At 38.7% G+C, this 20,493-nt stretch overlaps 1 protein-coding gene across 3 annotated transcripts in view; it reads right to left on the reverse strand.

Moving 5' to 3' along the window:
• SMAD5 (SMAD family member 5) overlaps nucleotides 1–20,493 on the reverse strand; it is a 54,193-nt gene that overhangs the window by 24,506 nt on the left and 9,194 nt on the right. For all 3 annotated transcript variants that reach the window (XM_045794636.2, XM_045794637.2, XM_045794639.2), the window contains 2 exons: nucleotides 6,692–7,263; nucleotides 1,361–1,612 (listed from right to left, as the gene is read on the reverse strand). In XM_045794636.2, the coding sequence (XP_045650592.2) occupies nucleotides 1,361–1,612; nucleotides 6,692–7,094 (655 nt within the window). In that variant the 5' untranslated portion in view covers nucleotides 7,095–7,263. The remainder of the gene's footprint in view (nucleotides 1–1,360; nucleotides 1,613–6,691; nucleotides 7,264–20,493) is intronic.

A 20,493-nucleotide genomic window follows, 5' to 3' on the forward strand; every position in this document is an offset into this window, starting at 1 on the left:
ACATATATTATTGGTTTCAGAGGTAGATGTCAGTGATTCATCAGTCTTATATAATATCCAGTACTCACTACATCACGTGCCCTCCTTAATGTCCATCACCCAGTTACCTCCAAGCCCTTCCCTGTCATCAACCCTCAGTTTGGGAAACTCCATACTGTTTTCCACAGTGGCTGTACCAATCTGCATTCCCACCAACCGCATGAGGATTCCCTCTTCTCCACATCCTTGCCAACGCTTGTTATTTCTAGTCTTTCTGATAATAGCTACTCTAACATGTATAAGGTGATAGATAACTCATTTGTGGTTTCAATTTGTATCTCCCTGATGATTAATGATGCAGAGCACCTTTTCATGTATCTGTTGGTCATGCGTATGTCTTCTTGGGAAGGCGGCCTTTTCAGGTCCTCACTTTTTAATTGGAATGTTTGTTTTTGTGCTATTGAGCTGTATGAATTCTTTATGTATTTTGCTCATTATCTCCTCATCAGATATATGATTTTCAAATATTTTCTCCCATTCAGTAGGGTGCCTTTTCATTTTTATTAATGGCTTCCTTTGCTGTGCAGAAACTTCTTGTTTGATGTAGTCCCACTTGTTTTTTGCTTCTTTTGCTTTTGGGATCAATTCAAAAAATCAGCACCAAGACCAATGTCAAGGAGCTGCCTATGTTTTCTTCTAGGAGTTTTATGGTTTTAGGTCTTATGTTCAAGTCTTTAATCCCTTTTGACTTAATTTTTGTGTATGGTGTCAGATAGCGGTCCAGCTTCATTCTTTTGCATGTGGTTGTCCAATTTTCCCAACATCATTTATTGAAGAGACTGTCCTTTCCCAGTGTATATTCTAAGCTTCTCTGTCATAAATTAACTCTTTATCTAAAGTGTGGCTTTATTTCTGGGCTCTCTCTTCTGCTGCACTGACCTACAGGTCTGTTTTAATGCCAAGCCCACACTGTTTTAATTATGGTATCTTTAAAACCATAGTTAATTATACTTCAATTTTTAAAAATTTGTTTAAAACATTACTATAGTTTTGCAATATAGTTTTAAATCAGGCAGTGTGATGCCTCTAGCTTGATTCTTCTTTCTCAAGATTGCTTTGGCTATTCTTGGGTCTTTTATGGTTGTATTCAAATTTTAGGATTGTTTTTTCTATTGCTGTGAAAAATACGGCTACTTCCATTTTTAAAAAACATATGGTACATGGCAAAATGAAATCCATAACTCTTCTGGAAATCAAATAATTACCAAAGAACACAGAGTCAAAAATAGCTACCTCCTAGCATGTAACAATTCACCCGGAGGGCCAGCAATATGAAAACAACTGCTGATTAATCAATAAAATCAACAAAATAAATTCTTACCTGGGAGCTGAAATGGACTTCCTGGTCCAGAACTTGCTGGGGAATTGGGATATGTGCTGCTAGCAGGGGAAGGGGGATAAGGGCTATTTGGAGATAAGGGAAAAGGAGTGTTGTTGGGCTGGTGGAAAGAATCTGGAAACGTTGCATTTTGTGGCATGTGCGGCTCGTTGTGGCTCAGGTTTCTAAACTGAACCAAAAGGCTGTGTTGTGGATTGAATTCATTGTGACGAGGCACTAATACTGGAGGTAAGACTGAAAGACAAAAATCAAAAGTCATCTGTCAGCAAAGACTAAAGCAAATATCCCATACACATTCAAGGGTAGATAGAAAGGATTCAGTAAAACTGTAAACTTATTAAACCAATTTACTTTCAGGAAGGGCTGCTTCATAGAACCTTGAATGTATATTTACATAATAACTAAACCAAAAGCACTCTAAGGATTTAGGCCTGTATAAAGAGCTCTGGAAAACAGAAAATCCAGGAAAGATACCTCTCCTATTCAGGAAAGAAGACATATTTAAAAACAATCATAACACAGAGAATTTAATGTAGTGAGAGTTCAACAGAGGTGAGCACTTCCAGCTAGCAAGAATCAAACAAAACACTTTGGAAAAGATTACATCTGACTGGACATTAAAGAACAGGGAGTACCAGGTGCAGGGATAGTAGAGAAGGAGATGGGGAGACTCCAGGAGGGAGATAAGAAAGCATATTCACAGTTGGCCTGAACACTGAACTAGGAGCTGAGATTAGAGTGTGACACTGAGGTCAGCTATTAAAATGCCCAGAAAGCCTCTGTGTTTCCAATTTTGAACATTTCAGATTTCACATTTTATGCTCTTCGGTCAAGTTTTCCCTAGTGAAAATAATATTTCCTATGTAGAAGTCTTCCATTCAAAATCAGTTTTCTAAACATGATCATAATGAAAATATATCCAACAAAGCCTAAATATTTTAAGAGACCTATTTTTAAAAGGTTAACTCTATTCAAACATTCAGTTTTTCTGAAGACTCAAACGACCAATCACATAGAAATATCTGACTACCCTTCCCTAAGGAAGTTGAAACAAACATGATTTCTTTAAACTCTTAACTGTATCAGTTCATCTCTTTTACAACTTTTCAGTATCTGTCAATGTAATTTTACTTCCAAAAATCTCACTTTGACTCGGACATCATTCAGCGGCAACAAAATCAAGCTGTTTTTAAGTTAACTAGGTCATACTTCCCTGCCTGAACTAGGGATGTACCTGAGGAATGAGGGGCTCTCTACGTCCGTATCGGGACTGTTTTTCGTCTCTTTTCTTCGTACTGAATCGGTGTTGTAATTATGTGGTTAACATCTGATTACAATTGTTTCGCTCTACTGTGCATTACCAACTGCTGTTCCCTTTACAGAATGATGGGACAGCTGCCATTGGTTAGGAGGCATTAGACAATAAGAATTCTAAGTTTAGCTGGCTAGCAAGCCGAAAGACGAAGTGAAATAACTAATGAGGAATTCAATCCAGTAATACCTTTATTTTTTTTTTTTAGAGGCAGAGCTAAAATCACTGACTTCTTATTATCTATACACATCACTTTTTAAAGACTATTTTAATCCAAAATACATAGTTTAAAAAGACAGATGCTACAAGAGATAACAAACTAGGCAACTTCTAAGCCTCCTCCCATACTGTTTCCAGAGACAACAAATTTAAATTCTTAGCCACCTCTTCTGATACTTACTTTGCGCATTGCTAAATAATATGCTTATATTGCTATTATTAATTTGCCAAGACATCATTTGCTGATTTGCTATTGTGGCAAATGGAACAGTTTTCTTATATCATTTTACCCCACTCCCATTCCCATTCCCCTCAATAAATTTACATAAAAAATGTTGGTTAAATCAACATCTGGTGTTTATTATATGTACAAATATTATTCATTCCTGAGCCAAGTATGTACTATGATTCTATTTTTTTTCTTGAACAGTGCTTTAAGTAAAGCTGATTACTGACTTGTCTTCATTTGCTTAATCTTAAGTACACACCACTAATATTTCCAGAAGTCTAATAGGTTTGTTAAACTCCTATCAATACTATTTTCCAGATGCCACAAATAAACAATATATTAACTCATTTTTTCCCCTGGACCCTTCATCCTTCTATGATCTAGACTGGTAGCTCCCCTTAAGTCTCCTAGAGATCTCAAGTCCTTAGACTTCCCTTCTCTTCTCTCCTGTTGGAACCCATTTTCTAGACCTTCTGCTCTATTAGTTCCCTAAGAAGGGTAAAAGGAAGGGGGCACCTGGGTGGCTCAGACAGTTAAATGTCTGCCTTGGACTCGGCTCATGATCCCAGGGTCCTGGGATGGAACCCAACATCAGGCTCCCTGCCTCTCCATCTGCCTCTCCCCCTGCTTGCTCGCTTGCTCTCTCTCTTTCTCTCTCTCAAATAAATAAGAATTTTTTTAAAAAGGGGGGGTAAAAGGAAGATAAATTTTTAGTCCTTGCATATATGAAAATATCTTGTCTTTTGTTTGTCTGCAGATTCCAGAATAAACTTATTCTCTCTGAATTTTAGGGGTACTGCTTCACTGTCTTCTAGAATCCACAACTGCTCTGAGAAACCCAACATTCTCACTTCCAGTCCTTTCTATGTGTCCTGTTTTTTCTCTCTGGGAACTTTCAGAATCTTCTTTTTTAACCATGATATACTAAAATTTCATGCGTGGGTCACTTCTCCCTGACAGCACCATCACGACCGTTCTTTTAGCTAGTCTCCATATCCAATGTTATTTCCTGAGCCTTTACACCATACCAGGCTTTTATTATCTCCATGTGAAATCCAGCATGGGAGACATCTTCTAAGGTGGCCACCATGATTCCTGCCTCTCAGTGTTCACCCTTGCATAATCCTCTCCCTTTCAAGGTATTATCTCTGGCTGTTCACCAACAGAACATGGCAAAGGTGACAGCATGGTATAAGAATATAATGCCCTTCTATCAAGAAGACCCTCTCTCTTCTTACTGTCTTTGAAGAAGTAAGCTGCCATGAATGTGAGCTACCTATGAAAAAGGTGGCAAACAAATGAAGGCAGCCTCTAGTCAACCACCAGCAAGAAGAGTCCAATAGCCCACAAGGAACTGAACCCCATCAACAATCACATGACCTGGGAAACAGATGCTTCCCCAGCTGAGCCTTACATGAGACCCAAGCCCTGACCAACACCTTAAATACAGCCTAGCAAAGGACTCAAGTTAAGCCATGTCTGGACTCCTGTCCCACGGAAACTATGAGATAATAAATGTGTATTAAGCCACTTACTTAATCTGTTATGCAGCAAAAGATAACTAATACACCCAACTAGTATCTCAGTTTACATAATTCATTCATTAAAAAAAATATTTACTGTGTACCACCTACTAAGTGCCAGGTAATACTACTATTCTAAGTACTGGTGATACAGTACAGAATGAGACAGAGGAAGTTCCTGCTTACATCAGTCAATAAATAAAATAAATATCTAACACAGCATCAAGTAGTGATGGGGGTATTTGAGCAAGGACTGAATGGAGTGAGAAAATGTGCCATGAAAAGATTAAGGGGGAGAGTTAAGTAGAAAAAACAGAAAAGAAAAAAAAGTCTAGATGCAGGAGTAGGGCAAGTCCACGCAACAGAGGAAGTTTAAAGAGAGGTTATGTAGGGGCTTGTAGAAATCTGTTCTAACTGTGATAAAAGTCTTTAGTGTTTTGAGCAGGCACAGACGTCAATTTGGTATTTTTTCTTTTTCTTTTTTTTTTTTAAGATTGATTTATTTTACATAGAGAATCTCAGGCGGACTCCCCACTGAGCATGGAGCCTGACATGGCTCAATTTCACGACCCTGAACTCATGACCTGAGCCAAAACCAAGAGTCAGATACTTAACTGAAGAGCCACCCAGGCGCCCCATGATTTGCTATTTTCTAAAGATCACTCTGGCTGCTGTGCAGAAAACAGAATGGATTGGGGGGAAAGAAAAGAGGCCGGGAGACCAATTAGGACACTGCTTAAGGTGGAAGATGATGATGGTCTGTCCTAGAACATGAGAGATGGTAAAATGGGACATTATTAAGATATATTTTGAAGGTACGGCAAACAGCATTTGCTCATAGTTTAAATGAGGACTTCAGATGGAGAAATAAAAAATGACTTCTTGGTAGCAATTACATGAATGCTGATGCTATTTACTTCAACAGGGAAAACTGGAGGCAAAAAGGACTTGGTGGGAAGAAAAAATCAAAAGTCCTATTTAGACATATTATATCTGGTATGTTTATGAGACACTCAAGTGGAGATGTCAAAAGGGCAACTGAATACAGAAGTCTAAACTCAAAGGAGAAGTTCACTCTGGAGTTCAAAATGTGAGCATGAGCTTACAGTTTTATGACACGTGACAGCATGAGAGCCCACAGAGGAAAAATATAGATGTAGAAAAGGTCTAGGGACTGAGTCATGTGAAAACAGGAAAATAAGCCAATAAAGAGACTCAGCAAAAAGAGCCTGTGAAGGAAGAGAAGCAGAAGACTGTCATGTTTCAGAAGCCAATAAAGCAAAAGTTGTGAGTGGAAGAGAAGAAGAGCAAGTGTCTCAAATGACGTTGAAAAGGCAAGTGAGATGAGGACTGAGAATGACCCCTCCATCCAGAAGGCAGTCACCGGTGATCTTGACAAGTCAAATGGTAGAGAAGATAGACCAAGCGGTGGGGTGTCCAGAAAGAATGGGAGGAAAGTAACGTAAAGATTTAAAAAAAAAAAAAAAAAAAGGAAACTCCTATAAAAGGACTCAAAGAAACAGGAGACTGGGGGTGAGGGGATGTGAATGGGGTCGGGACCAGAATTCTTTAACTTCTGTTTTAGGATGGGCAGTAGCATGACATGCTTATGTGCTGACAGAAACAGTCTAATAGAGAGGAAAAACGCAATCCTAGGGAGAGGGGTGATAACTGTATGAACAAAGTTCTTGAATAGACAAAAAGGAGTGGGATGGAGCACACATATGGCGCTTAGGTTTTAGATAAAACAGAGACATGTCATGCAGAGGAAAGGCACAGCATGCATACAACCGACCAAGTGATTCGTGGACATATGACTGACTGCTTACAGTGAACATGAATTAGAATTAGCTACTTGGGAGCTATTTTATCTATATATAAAAAGCTAAATTCAAAATCCACTATTTTTTCAAGATTAAAATTTTTAAGAAGGAAACACAAGGCTAATGCAGCTTTTTAATTACTCAATCCACTGAAACGTAAATCAGAAAAAGACAAGTTTTTGTAATTCTTCTCAACGTAAAACCTACCTGGACTCTCCACTCTCTTATAGTGGTATGGGTTGATACAAACTTCTTTCTGCTTAGATCCAAAAGGAAATTCACAAATATCCAATGGCTTTAGCTCATGATGACTCTGCAAATCAGGCCAGCGCCAAACACGACAATATATAACATGGGGTAAGCCTTTTCTGTGGGAAACCTGCAGGCGTCCATCTAAAGATCTGGGAATAGTGACACATTTACTCGGCTGTCCTGGACTGCTCAAGGCTTTCTCCAGTTCTTCCATGGCACCCTTTTTCTTTTTTAGCTTTTTCACCAAAGCATCGACTGCTTTTTCTGCCCATTTCTCCTCTTCATCACCTTGCTTCCAGCCCAACAATCGCTTTACTGCTGGACTAGTAAAGGAAAACAAGCTGGCCATTGACGTCATTTGATATAAATCTTCAGAGACCTTCTTGCAACTCAAAGTCAGTGGCTACTCAAAGAACAGCTCACAGATGAAAAGTCACATACAGGTTCTAAGCAGAAGTTCCAATTAAAAAGGGAGGAGTGACATTTATCTTCATAAGTGCCATAAGATTCTTTCATTGGTTCAAGTCCTAAAAAAGAAAGAGGGAAAAGGATAAGACCCCTAACTTAAATGAATGCAATTAACATACATCTAAAATCAATATAATCGGAAAGTATGTTATTTTTAAATAAGAGTAGAAAAACATTACAAAGTAAAACAAAAATCTAAGTCTAAAAAGAGAAATATTCCCTAAAGTCCTGTGACCACTCACTTCCTTTCTCCATAACGTGAACAAATAACTCACTGGCAATGCCAAACAACCACCAAAAGCAAAAACAGATTGCTCTACCTCCTCTCCTACATATTTTCCAAACAAATAAGCCTCTAGACTTTCATTTCCTTTCCTCAGGCCAATAAGCCCCCAAACGCCCTTCTAAGGTTTGATTGTGAAGTACTTCTCTTCACTGAAACCCATGTCACATGCCATGTCAATTTTGAACACAGTATGTCCTAATGTTAACAAAAGTCTTCAGAGAAATCTCTTTCCTAAGGTCATTATTCTCTGTAAAGTGTTTCACAGACTTATAAGGTTTGGGGAAGAGCTTTAGTCCTATTTAAGACACATTATTAGATGCAAATTTTATCAAGCTTTGTATTAGTTTTTTCATAAGAGATAACAAATCCTCAGATAAATCATAGCACACATAATTGCTAGAAAAATGGGAAGTATCTAATTTTAAAACTAAAAATGCTGAATAGATTTAAAGGGAATAAATTCAAAATTTAACCCAAAAAAGGACAGTTTGTAATTTTATAATCCCTATTGCCTTCTGGGGTATTTTAGGCCTGTTAAGTTAAAGAACCTGCTCTCAGCAGAGCACCCGCTGCGCGCTTACGAAGCTCTTGGAGATGATGACAGGAGGAAGTGATGTGCAGCAGCACTGCACTGATAAGAATGGGTACAATTCCCTGTGGTCACTACACAGCCAACTACAGACAATGAGCAGCTAGTGAAACAGCAGGAGTAATGTTTGGAAAAAGGATGTCAGTAACAAACTGGAAGCCAAGAGGCTTCTTTTATTGTGCCTAAAATTGCAAATAATGCTGCAGCTCTGCCTTTGACAATTTCTACCAAACTTCTGGCATCAAGACCATTCTGGATTGGGATCCATCTTCCCAGAAAAGAATATGTGTGTTCAGTTAAAACCCAGGTAAACACAAATGAAAATAAAACTGAGTTAAATTCAACCAATAATAACTAATTGCTTGCTATGTGCCATACCCTGTGAACTGCCATGATGGTGCTTACAAAAAAAAAAAAAAGTCACACCAAATTATATTTCATCTTAAGACCCAACAGATTCATTCACTCAACATACACTTACTGAGACCTAGTAAGTGCCAAGCATTGTTCTGGATACTGATCAACCAGCACTGGCTATCCAGACTGCTACGAACCATGGTTAGAATCTAGAACCATGGGTGCAAAGGTGTGCAGAAGTAAAGTAATACTCCTTCTGTGTGGATGGACTTCCCAACCCTACATGGGATAATTCTGCCAGGCAGGCAAAATTAAAGAAATATAAGGAAAGACTGGAAGTGTATTTGTCAGTAACAGGTCACGGACGGTGAAGTGTTATATGCTAGAAGCGTGGAGCTCAGGTGTAGCTGCATCAAGGATATAGGATAAAAGCCATCTGGGCCAGAGAGTAAAGGTAACAAAATAAACCAAAATATCATTGACTTGCCTAAAACAAGAGAAATTTCAGAGGCATAGGGACACAAACAACCACCAAAAAATATGTGAGCAAACATGACTAGAGCATTTCCTAAAATAGAGAACAGACAGCTCTGGCTAACTTATCCAGTAACACAGAACATAATGGAGAGCAGACAGGATAGTGCATGTGTGTGGGAGAGAGAATATATGAACAATGGAGAGAATAAGCTGAGGAAAGGGACAAGAGGAGAAAATTCTGAAGACCAGACACTAGACTGTAGTTAACCACTAGACGGTGCTTAATAAATGTTAATTACTAATCCCACTATCTTCATCCTCGTCATCAAGTACTAACCATACTACGTATTAACCAAAAAAAAGGGAAAAGTTACTTCTGCATGTACACAAAGAACAAGGACTAGAAGGCTACATACTGAATTCGTAACTGCAGTTACCTTTGGGGAGAGGCATGGAATGGGGGAGAGGCATGGAATGCGGAAAGGCAAGAGAAAGGGGTCCTTGTGTTTTGTTTTATGTATTTCTGTATTGTTTTAACTTTTTCACAAAGGGAATCTATTAATGCATTACTTGCATAATACTAAACTAAAAATAGTAAGTAATTTAAAACAAATTGTCTTGAATAGCACAGAGTTACGAGTGACGTACAATGACGAGGTAAAACTAACGCATGCTGTGTTAGAGGTCAGGATGGTTTCCCTTTGAAAGGAAGGGTGTTAACTAGAAGAAAAACTCAGTTTCTGTCAACCCGGTAAAGTTCTGCTTCTCCTCTGGGTGACTCTATGGGAAAGCTCAGTTTGTGAAAATCCGGCTGGTGGGATACTTAAGATGTGCACACGCTTCTGCATGTTTTAAAATTTTTCTGGACATATAAAAAGTTTTTGCGGTTTCCTTCCCATTTTTCTCCCCAACATCAATCAATTCCCCTTCTCAAAAGTAATCCTTTTGTGTCTGTCTTTCATGTCCTTACAGAGAAATTTAACACAAATACAAACAAATACAAATATATACATAAAACCTCTTTTTCCATAGTGGTGTTCTAAAAAGAAAAAGGTACGGAAAAACATATGAACAACATATGCTCAAGATCTTCCCATTCTAATATAGAAAGTGCTTCCACATTTTTTTCTACTATATAGAATTCTAGTATACAAGTAATCTTACAAATATGTCAAATTATTCCTCTGCTCAAAAATTATTCAGTGGCTTCCCATTACACTTAGTATCCAAATTCCTTAACATCACTTTATAGGGCCTACAAGATCTGGCCTTTGGCCTTTCCTTCAAAGTAATTTCTTACCATTCTCCTACCCAACTTTGCACTGAATCACTCCTTTCCATTTCTCAAGTGCTCCAAGGTCATTTCTACCTTAATGCCTTTGCACTTGATGTCTCCTCCCTTGGAATTCTCCCTGATCTTATTTAACATGCTTACTCTTTCAGTTAATTCAGCTGCTCAAATGTCACTTCTTGAAAAAGGACTTCCCTGGCCACTTTTTATCTAAAATAGCATACATCACACTCCCACATCATTCTCTACTCCCTGATCCTGCTCACTTTTCTTTCATGCTATTTATCCTAACCCGATCAACATATCAATTTTATTTACTTAATATATGTCTTTCCTCACTGAAATGTTAGTAGGCAGGTAGCTTCATCTTCCTTATCCATCATCAAATTCCCCTGGACTGAGAACAGTGCCTATTTATTAAGTGAGTGAGCAAGCAAGTAGTGAGTGAGTGAACTAAAGAAAAGCAACTCAGAAAAATACACATTCCTTTATCAGAGCAACCGTATGAAAGTTAAAACATTGTATTTATGGATATGCACAGATACAGTAAGAGAATAGAAGCATGGATAAAAATGAATCCTATCAATCTCAGGACAATGAGTCCTTGTTGCCACTGCTAAGGAAAGAAGGCTGAAGAATGGAAAAGCTTCAGCTGTTTTAAAACCAAATTTGGTTTTAAAATATCTGGCACGTCATTGTTATATTCTCTCTTCTCTATGTTAAAATACTTCATAACTCAAAATATTCACAATTTTTAATTTTTATTTTATTTTATTTTATTTAAAGATTTTTATTTATTTGACAGAGAGAGAGAGACAGCCAGCGAGAGAGGGAACACAAGCAGGGGGAGTGGGAGAGGAAGAAGCAGGCTCCCAGCAGAGGAGGGAGCCCGATGCGGGGCTCGATCCCAGGACTCCGGGACCACGCCCTGAGCCGAAGGCAGCCGCTTAACGACTGCGCCACCCAGGCGCCCCCACAATTTTTAATTTTTAAAAAGTAGTGTGATGAAAAGAGAAAATGATCAGATTCTGTCCTTTACAAGATATAAGACCATGACCGGTATCACTCTAAGTCTGATTCTTCTGTAAAAAAGGGATGATAGTTCCTAAGTAACTGAAATGTTGAAGTAATAAAATATGTAGGGGCGCCTGGGTGACTCCGTTAAACATCCCACTCGGTTTCACAGCTCAAGTCATGATCTCAGGGTCATGAGATCTCGGAGACCAGGCTCCATGCTCAGCTTAAGATTCTCTTTCCCTCTCCCTCTGCCCATCCCCCCTGCTCGCATGCACATCCTCTCTCTCCGAAATAATCTTTTAAAGAATAACGTGTGTGCACATATGTGTAAACACACACACACACAACAGATGCTTTATAAATTAAAAGCACTATTCAAACATGAATTATGATCATTAGTTATTCAAAGGAAGAAGAATCAAGACTCAAAAAAATGGCTGGATCTGGGGCACATGGATGTGTTAAGCACCCAACTCTTGATTCTGGCTCAGGTCCTGATCTCAGGGTTGTGGAATCGAGCCCTGCATCGGGCTCCACACTGGGCATGGAGCCTGCTTAACATTCTCTCTTTCTCTCCCACCCCCTCTGCCCCTCCCCACTCCCTCTCTTGGAAAAAAAAAAAAAGGCTGGATCTAGTATGAACCTAACATACCCACCACTATACCACTATATACACATTCTGATCCACCCCAAATTCCTGTACTTTTGCCCATCTGGGTCTTCCAAGAAAAATCTCTGTCATCCTTAATGATAAGCTCAAGGCCACCCCCTTTGGTGAAGAATTCCTTTACCACCCGATTCTAAAAAGGCTGTGGTCACTGAATATCATAAATATTAAGACAGTGATAACAACATAACTTTGCAAATGGAATACAAAATCCTTCCAGAAGGAAGTCTTCAGCACCTGGCACCATTCCATGCAACACACCACATACTAAAGAAGTATTTAATGAATGGTCATTGATTTTTCTATCAACGGTACCTTGAAATTAAAGATAACTTCAAATTGTAACCCAGGTGACTAAGATAATGATAACTCCATTAGCAGAATTAAGGACACTCAGAAAGTAGTTTAGTCAGTAGAGAAGATGGTTAACTCTACTGGAAAAAGGTCATGACTGGAGATACAGGTTTAGCAAGGAAAAGATGAGAAAGAGATTTAAGATTTTGCACAAAGAGCTGAAACAGTAATAAAAAATAGGTTCAAGAGAAAGAAAAGGGCAGCATGTTAACACCTGCATATTAGGGAACACTGACTAGTACGGAAGAGAAAAAAGTTACCAATGAAGTATTGTTAAAAGGAGGAGCTTAGAATTAGATACAATGGTACTGCAGAATATCAAACACAAGGCAGAGTTTAAAAAGAGTGAGAACAAAGAAAAGGCCAATGACTGGTGAATGAGGATGTCATTAGCTCAACCTCAAGAGACCAGTTGCAGAAAAAAGAATGGGTGAGAGTCCAAAAACCTAAGACCCAATATTACTGTTTTCTTAAAACTAGCACTGGGAAAGGAGGGACAAACCATGTACTCAACTCTTTAAATGATTAAAAATCTTAGAAACCTCTCATGGTATTCTTTCCAAAAATATTTTATAACTTTGCAAACTGTGTAAGTGGTATGAGCAAGCAATCCAAGTGCTCATTATCTAAGTCCCACCTTACAAAGTTAAAAAGAAAGGAACAAAATTCATCATAAGAATTCACTGATGAATAAGCAAAAGAACTGACCAGGCATTTCACATAAGAAAATATCACAGTGGCCATTAGATGGTAAAATGGGTTCAACATTATTAGTTATCAAAAAAAAAATTTTTTAAAGAAAACAGTGAAATACCACTGTATTACACATAAATCCCTATGACCCAGCAATTCCATGTCCAGATATATCCAACAAAAACAAGTGGTACTGTCATCAAAAGCAAGTACATGTTCAGAGCAACTTTATTTTTACTAGCTCCAAATTGGAAATAACCCAAATATCCATCAACAGTGGAGTGGGACAATAAATCATAGTAATAAGTTCAAAGAATAGAATACTTCACAGCAATGTCAAAGAACAAACTAACATATGGAAAACATGGATGAGTCGCACAGGCATGATATCACAGAGATAAAATAATGAAGAAGTCCGATATAAAAGATTACACATTATATCATTCCTTCTGAAAGACAGGGAAAAACCTATGTCATCAGAGACAAGAAAGTTACTAAGTGGGGACAAGGGAGAGCCTTCTGGGGAGAAAGCAATATTCCATAACTTGATTTGGATGACGATGACACAGAAGTACACGTAAGTAAAAGTTCACTCAGCTATACACATAAGATTTATTAAAAAATCTTTAAAAAAAGTGTTAGTGAACTGATCTCTTAAAAAGTGGTTCCCATTCACTACCATCTCCTTCACCATAATGACTTAAAAACCAACAGTGAAAGTGAGAGGTTTGCAAAATATGGTTAAGATTTCACAAAGTTTAGGGGCGCCTGGGTAGCTCAGTCCTTAAGCATCTGTCTTTGGCTCAAGTCATGATCCCAGGGTCCTGGGATCGAGCCCCGCATCGGGCTCCCTGCTCCGCTGGAAGCCTGCTTCTTCCTCCCCCACTCCCCCTGCTTGTGTTCCCTCTCTCGCTGGCTGTCTCTTTGTCAAATAAATACATAAATAAATAAAATCTTAAAAAAAAAAAAAAGATTTCACAAAGTTTATTAAAATAGTGCCCAACAATGTAGCATTTGGGATTTACTTTTACCCTACTAGTCCCCCAAGCAAGTAAATTAATCTGTTAACTGTTTCATGAGTTCTGACAAAGGCCACAAGACTCCTGAGCCAGAGACAAAGGACTTTATCACTCATAGCACAGCAAGCAGCATAAGCCTCAGATTTGTGGTTCCCTTTCCCTCCAAGAGACCCATGGGCACGGGAATGATGAAATATGGCCAAGATGGACGGTATGCCTGCAGTGAGTTTGCAGTGATGAGGAACAATGAGCTTGGGGAATTCACCACTTTTACATTAAGCAAGCCTCTCTTTGTGGAAAGAGAACAGCTTCACTATCAAAGGATTAACACTGGTCCTTAGTAAAATCGATGTTTATTTTTTATGGATATTTTTGTAAAAAAATTAAAATGCTCTTTATGTTAGTAGCACAAATGACAAACATAAAGGATGCCCTATCATGCTATTAAATTACTGTGAGAAAAATTACACCTATTAGGGGTGCCCGGGTGGTTCAGTCGGTTGAGTGTCTGACTCTTAATTTTGGCTCAGGTCATGAACTCCGGGTTGTGAGATCGAGCCCCGCCTCAGTACCCACACTGTGCATGAAGCCTGCCTGCTTAGGACTCTCTTTCTTCCTCTGCACCCCCGCCCCCGCCTCCACTTCCGGCTCATGCGCTCTCAAAAAAAAAAAAAAAATTAAAGTCTATCCATCAAACTTGATTCATTCTTTGTTCATTGTAAGAATACATGTTTACAATTATAACCTAATGTTTTTCTAAAATTCTAATTTTTGAAGATAAAGTACCAATTATTCACAATTTAGTTTAAAATGCTGATCAAATTTTAAATGGTTTCATTTTTTTTTTAAAGATTTTATTTATTTATTTGAGAGACAGGGAGAGTGAGCATATGAGACAGAAAGAGAGAGAACCAGTGGGAGGAGAGGCAGAGGGAGGGGGAGAAGCAGGCTCCCCACTGAGCAGGGAGCCGGACAAGGGAGTGGATCCCAGGACCCTGTGATCATGACCTAAGCCGAAGGCAGCTGCTTAACCTGAGCCATTCAGGTGCCCCTAAATGGTTTAATTTTAAATGCGCTTTTTTAGAACCAATTATCATCAGTTCAGGAAAACCTACACATGACAATGACCTTTTCTTGATGACTTAGTTATCCTTATGAATCTCTCCACTGCTGTGCTGTGTTGGGAATTCTCTGTACAAAGCACGGGGCCTGGTCTGCATTGTTACCAACTAAACAGACAAAAGTGCATCAATGATCTTGCAAAGTTACTTACACACATGAAAACTTCTGGACATCTGGCTTTCTTAAAAGAATGTAGCTATTTCAAGGAATCCAACAGCTTCCTTTCTAAAAATCAGTTCCTTTGATGATGATGATAATGATGGTAACAGTAATAAACTACGAACGTTTATTGAACAATATGTGAAGCACCTAAGACCTTACACTGAGAGACCAAAAATGATTAAAATCTCAAAACAGCCATTTCAGGTAAATTACATTATTCTCATTTTACAGATGACAGAACAGGCAAAGGGAAATTAAATGTAACTTGCTTATTTTGATAGATAAGAAATAGAGCCAGGAATTGAACCCTAGCAGTCCTGCTCCACCCACACTCCTAGACACTATATACACTGCCTCCTAAAAAGAAAGCCTCCCACCAAGGAATATTCTTTCTTTAAAGATCTTTTCTATTGTTCTCCATAACTCTGACTTCTCCAAAATATTCAAATCATTATGTTATCACAAGATTATACAGTTTCAGCGACCAAGGATAATCCTGTTCAATATGCTCATTTTCAAATTGATTTTCTGTACCACTTAGCATATCTTATTAATTTCTTCATCTACTTTAACCGTCTCTTTTCTCAATTGAGCTAAGTCAATAGGTATGAAAGACTGTTTACTACCATTGTAAAAATTTATGTTTATTATGACAGCCTCAGTCCAAAGCTTTTTAAATTTTCATTAGTAATTTTTTGCCACAGTAATCACTAGAAGACAGTATGTGTGTGTATATGTCTGTGTGTGTGCACATATGTATACACTATACACACACTTTTAACAGCCCAACTCTATCTCACTCATCCACTTTCTTAATATTTAACATTTAGGGGCGCCTGGGTGGCACAGCGGTTAAGCGTCTGCCTTCGGCTCAGGGCGTGATCCCCGCATTATGGGATCGAGCCCCACATCAGGCTCCTCTGCTATGAGCCTGCTTCTTCCTCTCCCACTCCCCCTGCTTGTGTTCCCTCTCGCTGGCTGTCTCTATCTCTGTCGAGTAAATAAATAAAATCTTTAAAAAAAAATATTTAACATTTAAATTTCTAAATAAAATTGTTATACTGGGATTAAAACTTTTTTATTGTACCCATATGATAGATCAATTTTCCCCTGTAAACTTTCTTGTAGGATATATCAGATTCAAAATAACACCTTGATCCACATTGAAATGAAAGTATCAGAGTGCTTGGGGTATAGCAATAGATTCATTTCACTATCTTCACTTGAGTCCTTGGTTATGAAAGAATTTCTCATTATGTATACAAAAAAAAAAGGGTAAGATACTATACTTTTTCTAGCCTGTATATATTAGCATATGTTATGTGAACTCCAAGAAAACACGCAATACCTTTGAAAACAGGTTTTCCAGTGACCAAAAGGTTTCATTTTGAATCTCTTATCAAAAAGTTGGTTCAATTTTTCATAGCCTTTTTGCCTTTCACTATATAAAATGAACACCTATTCTCAGTTCAGTCAGCTGTGTACATAACCATTCACAGAATTCTTTCCATAGTACCTCTAAACTTATCCCAGTAATAGAGAAAAGTCCCAAAAGGCTCGATTTAATAACTTCCGTCTTTAGAGGTTACATATCGCTGGGCAGTTAAACGTGGTCCTGCTCTGTGTTCCCTTTCTACAATGCTTTCAGAGTCTACTGAGGCACATACATAACCAGTGTTCAGAGTCTTACTCACACAACACACATTTACTGAGTGCACCTAAAAAGGGCAAACCACTAAGCCAGAAGCTAAAAGGCTGAAAGATCAATCAGGCCCAGACCCAAACTTAAAAGAATTACAAATTGATAATTAAAATATGCCCAGACCTATCTACAATACACAATGGAGAATGGCAGATGCCCTAAGGGTGTATAAAGTGGTAAAAGAAATGCAGGGGATGGCCCTTTGGGGAAGGGAAGAAGGGGAGAGACAAGATGGGTGAAGTAGCTTTATCACAGGCATAAAAGCAACTGTGGGTAAAGGTACAAAATCTGAGTTTTTATCTACCAGGATGAGAAAATACTGAATTCAGTTTGCTAGTCATAGGCGGTAGTATTAAAGAACTGGCTAGAAATATACAGTAAGGCTAATCTATACAGGGATAGTAATATATGCACTGTAACACCTAAAAACACCAGATTTGAAGTCTAATCACATCATGCATCTAACATTTCCCCTAAACCTCTGTTTCTATTTTATATAGTAAATATCAGTTCTGAGAATTAAATGAGGTAAACACTTAACTCAGTGCCTGGCATGGTGCGCACGCAGTACTGTAGTTACTATTGTTACAATAATCATAAACATCTTGCTATCAGACCAAGATTTTAAAAATATAGCTGAGCTACTTTATTTCAACAAATATACAGTCATCTACCAGTATTTTATTAACCTTGAAGGAAGAACAAGCTGCCAATTAAACTATCACACAGTGCTTTCTTATCACTTAAGACTTTTCTTCACATTATCATCCTTCTGCCCACAAGACTGTAGGTCTGAAGAGTGCTCCAATATTACTCTAGGACTGTCACTCAAGCCAGACACCCACCCTGCAAGTTCTCATACTGGTGCTTCACCTGATACTTGCTTCACCTTCCCAAAGGTTGTGAATGGTAGAAATGACAACAACATGAACAGAAAGGCAGAGTTTATGCCCACGCAATGACAACTAATCACAACTACCACCTGGCCAAAACCAACACTCAAATACCATCGAATGTAAGACATATCCCAATTTCAGAGATGTTATAAGGTGAAAAAAATGTAACTACACCTTAGAATAAGGAAATAATGCAGCTTTTTCTTTTGTCCTCCCCCAAAGTCCCTTCTCCTGTTCCCCATCACCTCCCACCAGTTTATCTGTCACCCTCCTTTCTCTTTTCTTCTCACTCCTTTGACTCTTTTTACCTGCCTCCACTTCTTCATTCCTCATAGCTTCTCCCACGTTCTTCACTGCTTCCCTCTGTGCTCTCCTCTAAGTAGAAAGGAAAATGCATTTGACAGGCCAGATATGTGAGACCTGGCTTCTGAGCAGATTCTATTTGTGCCTCTGCCATCCTCATCCTGGGCCATCTAACACACTGAAGCTATCCTAAGGTACACCACTGGGAATAATACATATTTGCTATATATTTAATTCCTAAGAAAGCAAGGACACTTTAAGGAACTTAACAGGGAATTACTGGGGTGCCTGGGTGGCTCAGCCCTTAAGCGTCTGCTTTCGGCTCAGGTCATGATCCCAGGGTCCTGGGATTGAGCCCTGCAGAAGACTGCTTCTCCCTCTCACACTCCCCTTGCTTGTGTTCCCTCTCTCACTGCCTCTCTCTCTCTCTCTCTCTCTCTCTCTCTCTCTCTGTCAAATAAATAAATAAATAATCTTTAAAAACAAACAAAAAAACAAAATAAAAAACCAGGGAATTATTTTCTTTTGCAATAAACATCCCTAAAAAGCTGTTTCAAACTGATAACAGATAAATTTATTTAACATTTTTAACATTTTAATATTTTTATAAATAGTAAAGCCGTATAGGATAATCAGGGACATTAAGACAAATTCTGTTTTCTCTTTTTTTGCTCTGAGGCCACACTAAACCAACCTTTTACAATTCTAAGTGTCAAAATGAGCCTTTTCCTTAAAAGCCAAGTCTTGTTAGGGTAATGCAGTGTGGGCTAGTTAATAAAACAAAAAACAGAAACTAAACTGAACATGCCCAAGATACGTTTCAGGGAATTCCTATTTCTACCTTTAAAACCAGAGATTCCCCCAAAATCTAAAATCCCATTAGGAACTACACAGGACAACCTGTGTAAGGTGAGCCAGTTAATTCTCAACAATATTGCAGTTTGAGTGAATAATTAAATCTAGTGATCAAACACCTTCAAACTGAGATTTAGGGGGATCATAAATATAACAGAAAGGAAGAGGAATTATCCCAATACAACTGGAAAACAGGGAGTGAGGGGGAAAAGGTAAAGCGATTACATACTTGTGAATAAGACTGCTGAAGAAAAAAATAACTGGGCTGCAAATGGCTAGTGACAAAGTGGAAGGCTTAGCCAATGTACAAAAAAACATAGCTCTGCCTAGCTCCAGGTCCCTCCCCTCCAACCACAGGCACTGCACTAAGGGGAAGAAATGCCTTACGGATGAGGTGTGGATAACTGCTCGTCATTTTAGCACGAATTCTGGGAACAATTATCACAAGATCAAAATACGAATATGACGATCTATAACTCACAATACAGTTGGTAATAAAGGACAAGAATAAGGAAAACCAAGTATCATTAAGCCAAATGAGGCAAGACAACGACACTTAGCCAGTTTGTGAAACAAAAGGGAAAGGCACCACCAAAGAATGGATGCCAAACAGGGAAGAATGAATATGAGGCTACAGTCAGGCTGCTAGAAAAAACCCTATGTGCAGTGCAGAGTTCTAAGCAGAAAGATATATTTCAAGAGGAATTTCAAAAAGTCAGAAATAACCAAGGAAGAGACTTAATCCAGGGGACAGAGAAGGTAGAGGGAAAACACGGTAGAAATCCAACTATGACGGGAAGACACACCAGCTCAGGGGTACACAGACCATGATAGTGATGGCAGTAGAGACAGAAAATGAAGAGCTGTGATGGGCATTACAAATAAACAATCAATAGGACTTGGAGACCACCTACAAGAGAAACAAGGGCAAGCAAGAAAGGTAAAGGTTTAAAAGCTAAAAAGGGCAATTGTAGTTATAGGCAAGATGAGGCAAGAAAGTGCTGGTGAAGGGCTGGCTGTAAGGGCATAAGCACTGATACACCTCCAAGGAGATGTGAAATTAAAGCTCAAGAGAGACACAATATGTAGATTTGCAGGATCAAACAAACAGAAGTAAGGTGAATCTATGAGAGTAGGTATTTCATTTATTCACCATTTACTGGGTCTAATAAGCCAGAAACTCAGGCTGAAAAAAACACTATCTGTAATCTCAGAGATCTTGAATAATGGAAAAAAGAAGAGGTTCTACGAAGAACTTCATATGCTAGTTAGCACAACACTTAATTTTCTTCTAGCTCTGTTTCCATATGATAACAAAGATGGGGGATTAAAATAGAGTAAAAAAGGAGGGGGGCACCTGGGTGGCTCAGTCGGTTAAGTGTCCAACTCTTGATTTTGGTTCAGGTCATGATCTCAGGGTCGTGAGATCGAACCCTGTGTTGGGCTCTGCGTTGGAGCCTGCTTCAGATTCTCTCTCCCTCTGCGCCCCGCCCCCCACT

This window comes from Ursus americanus, chromosome 5, assembly GCF_024610735.1.
Source record: "Ursus americanus isolate L20-20 chromosome 5, mUrsAme1.1.p, whole genome shotgun sequence".
Taxonomy (NCBI): Eukaryota; Metazoa; Chordata; class Mammalia; order Carnivora; family Ursidae; genus Ursus; species Ursus americanus.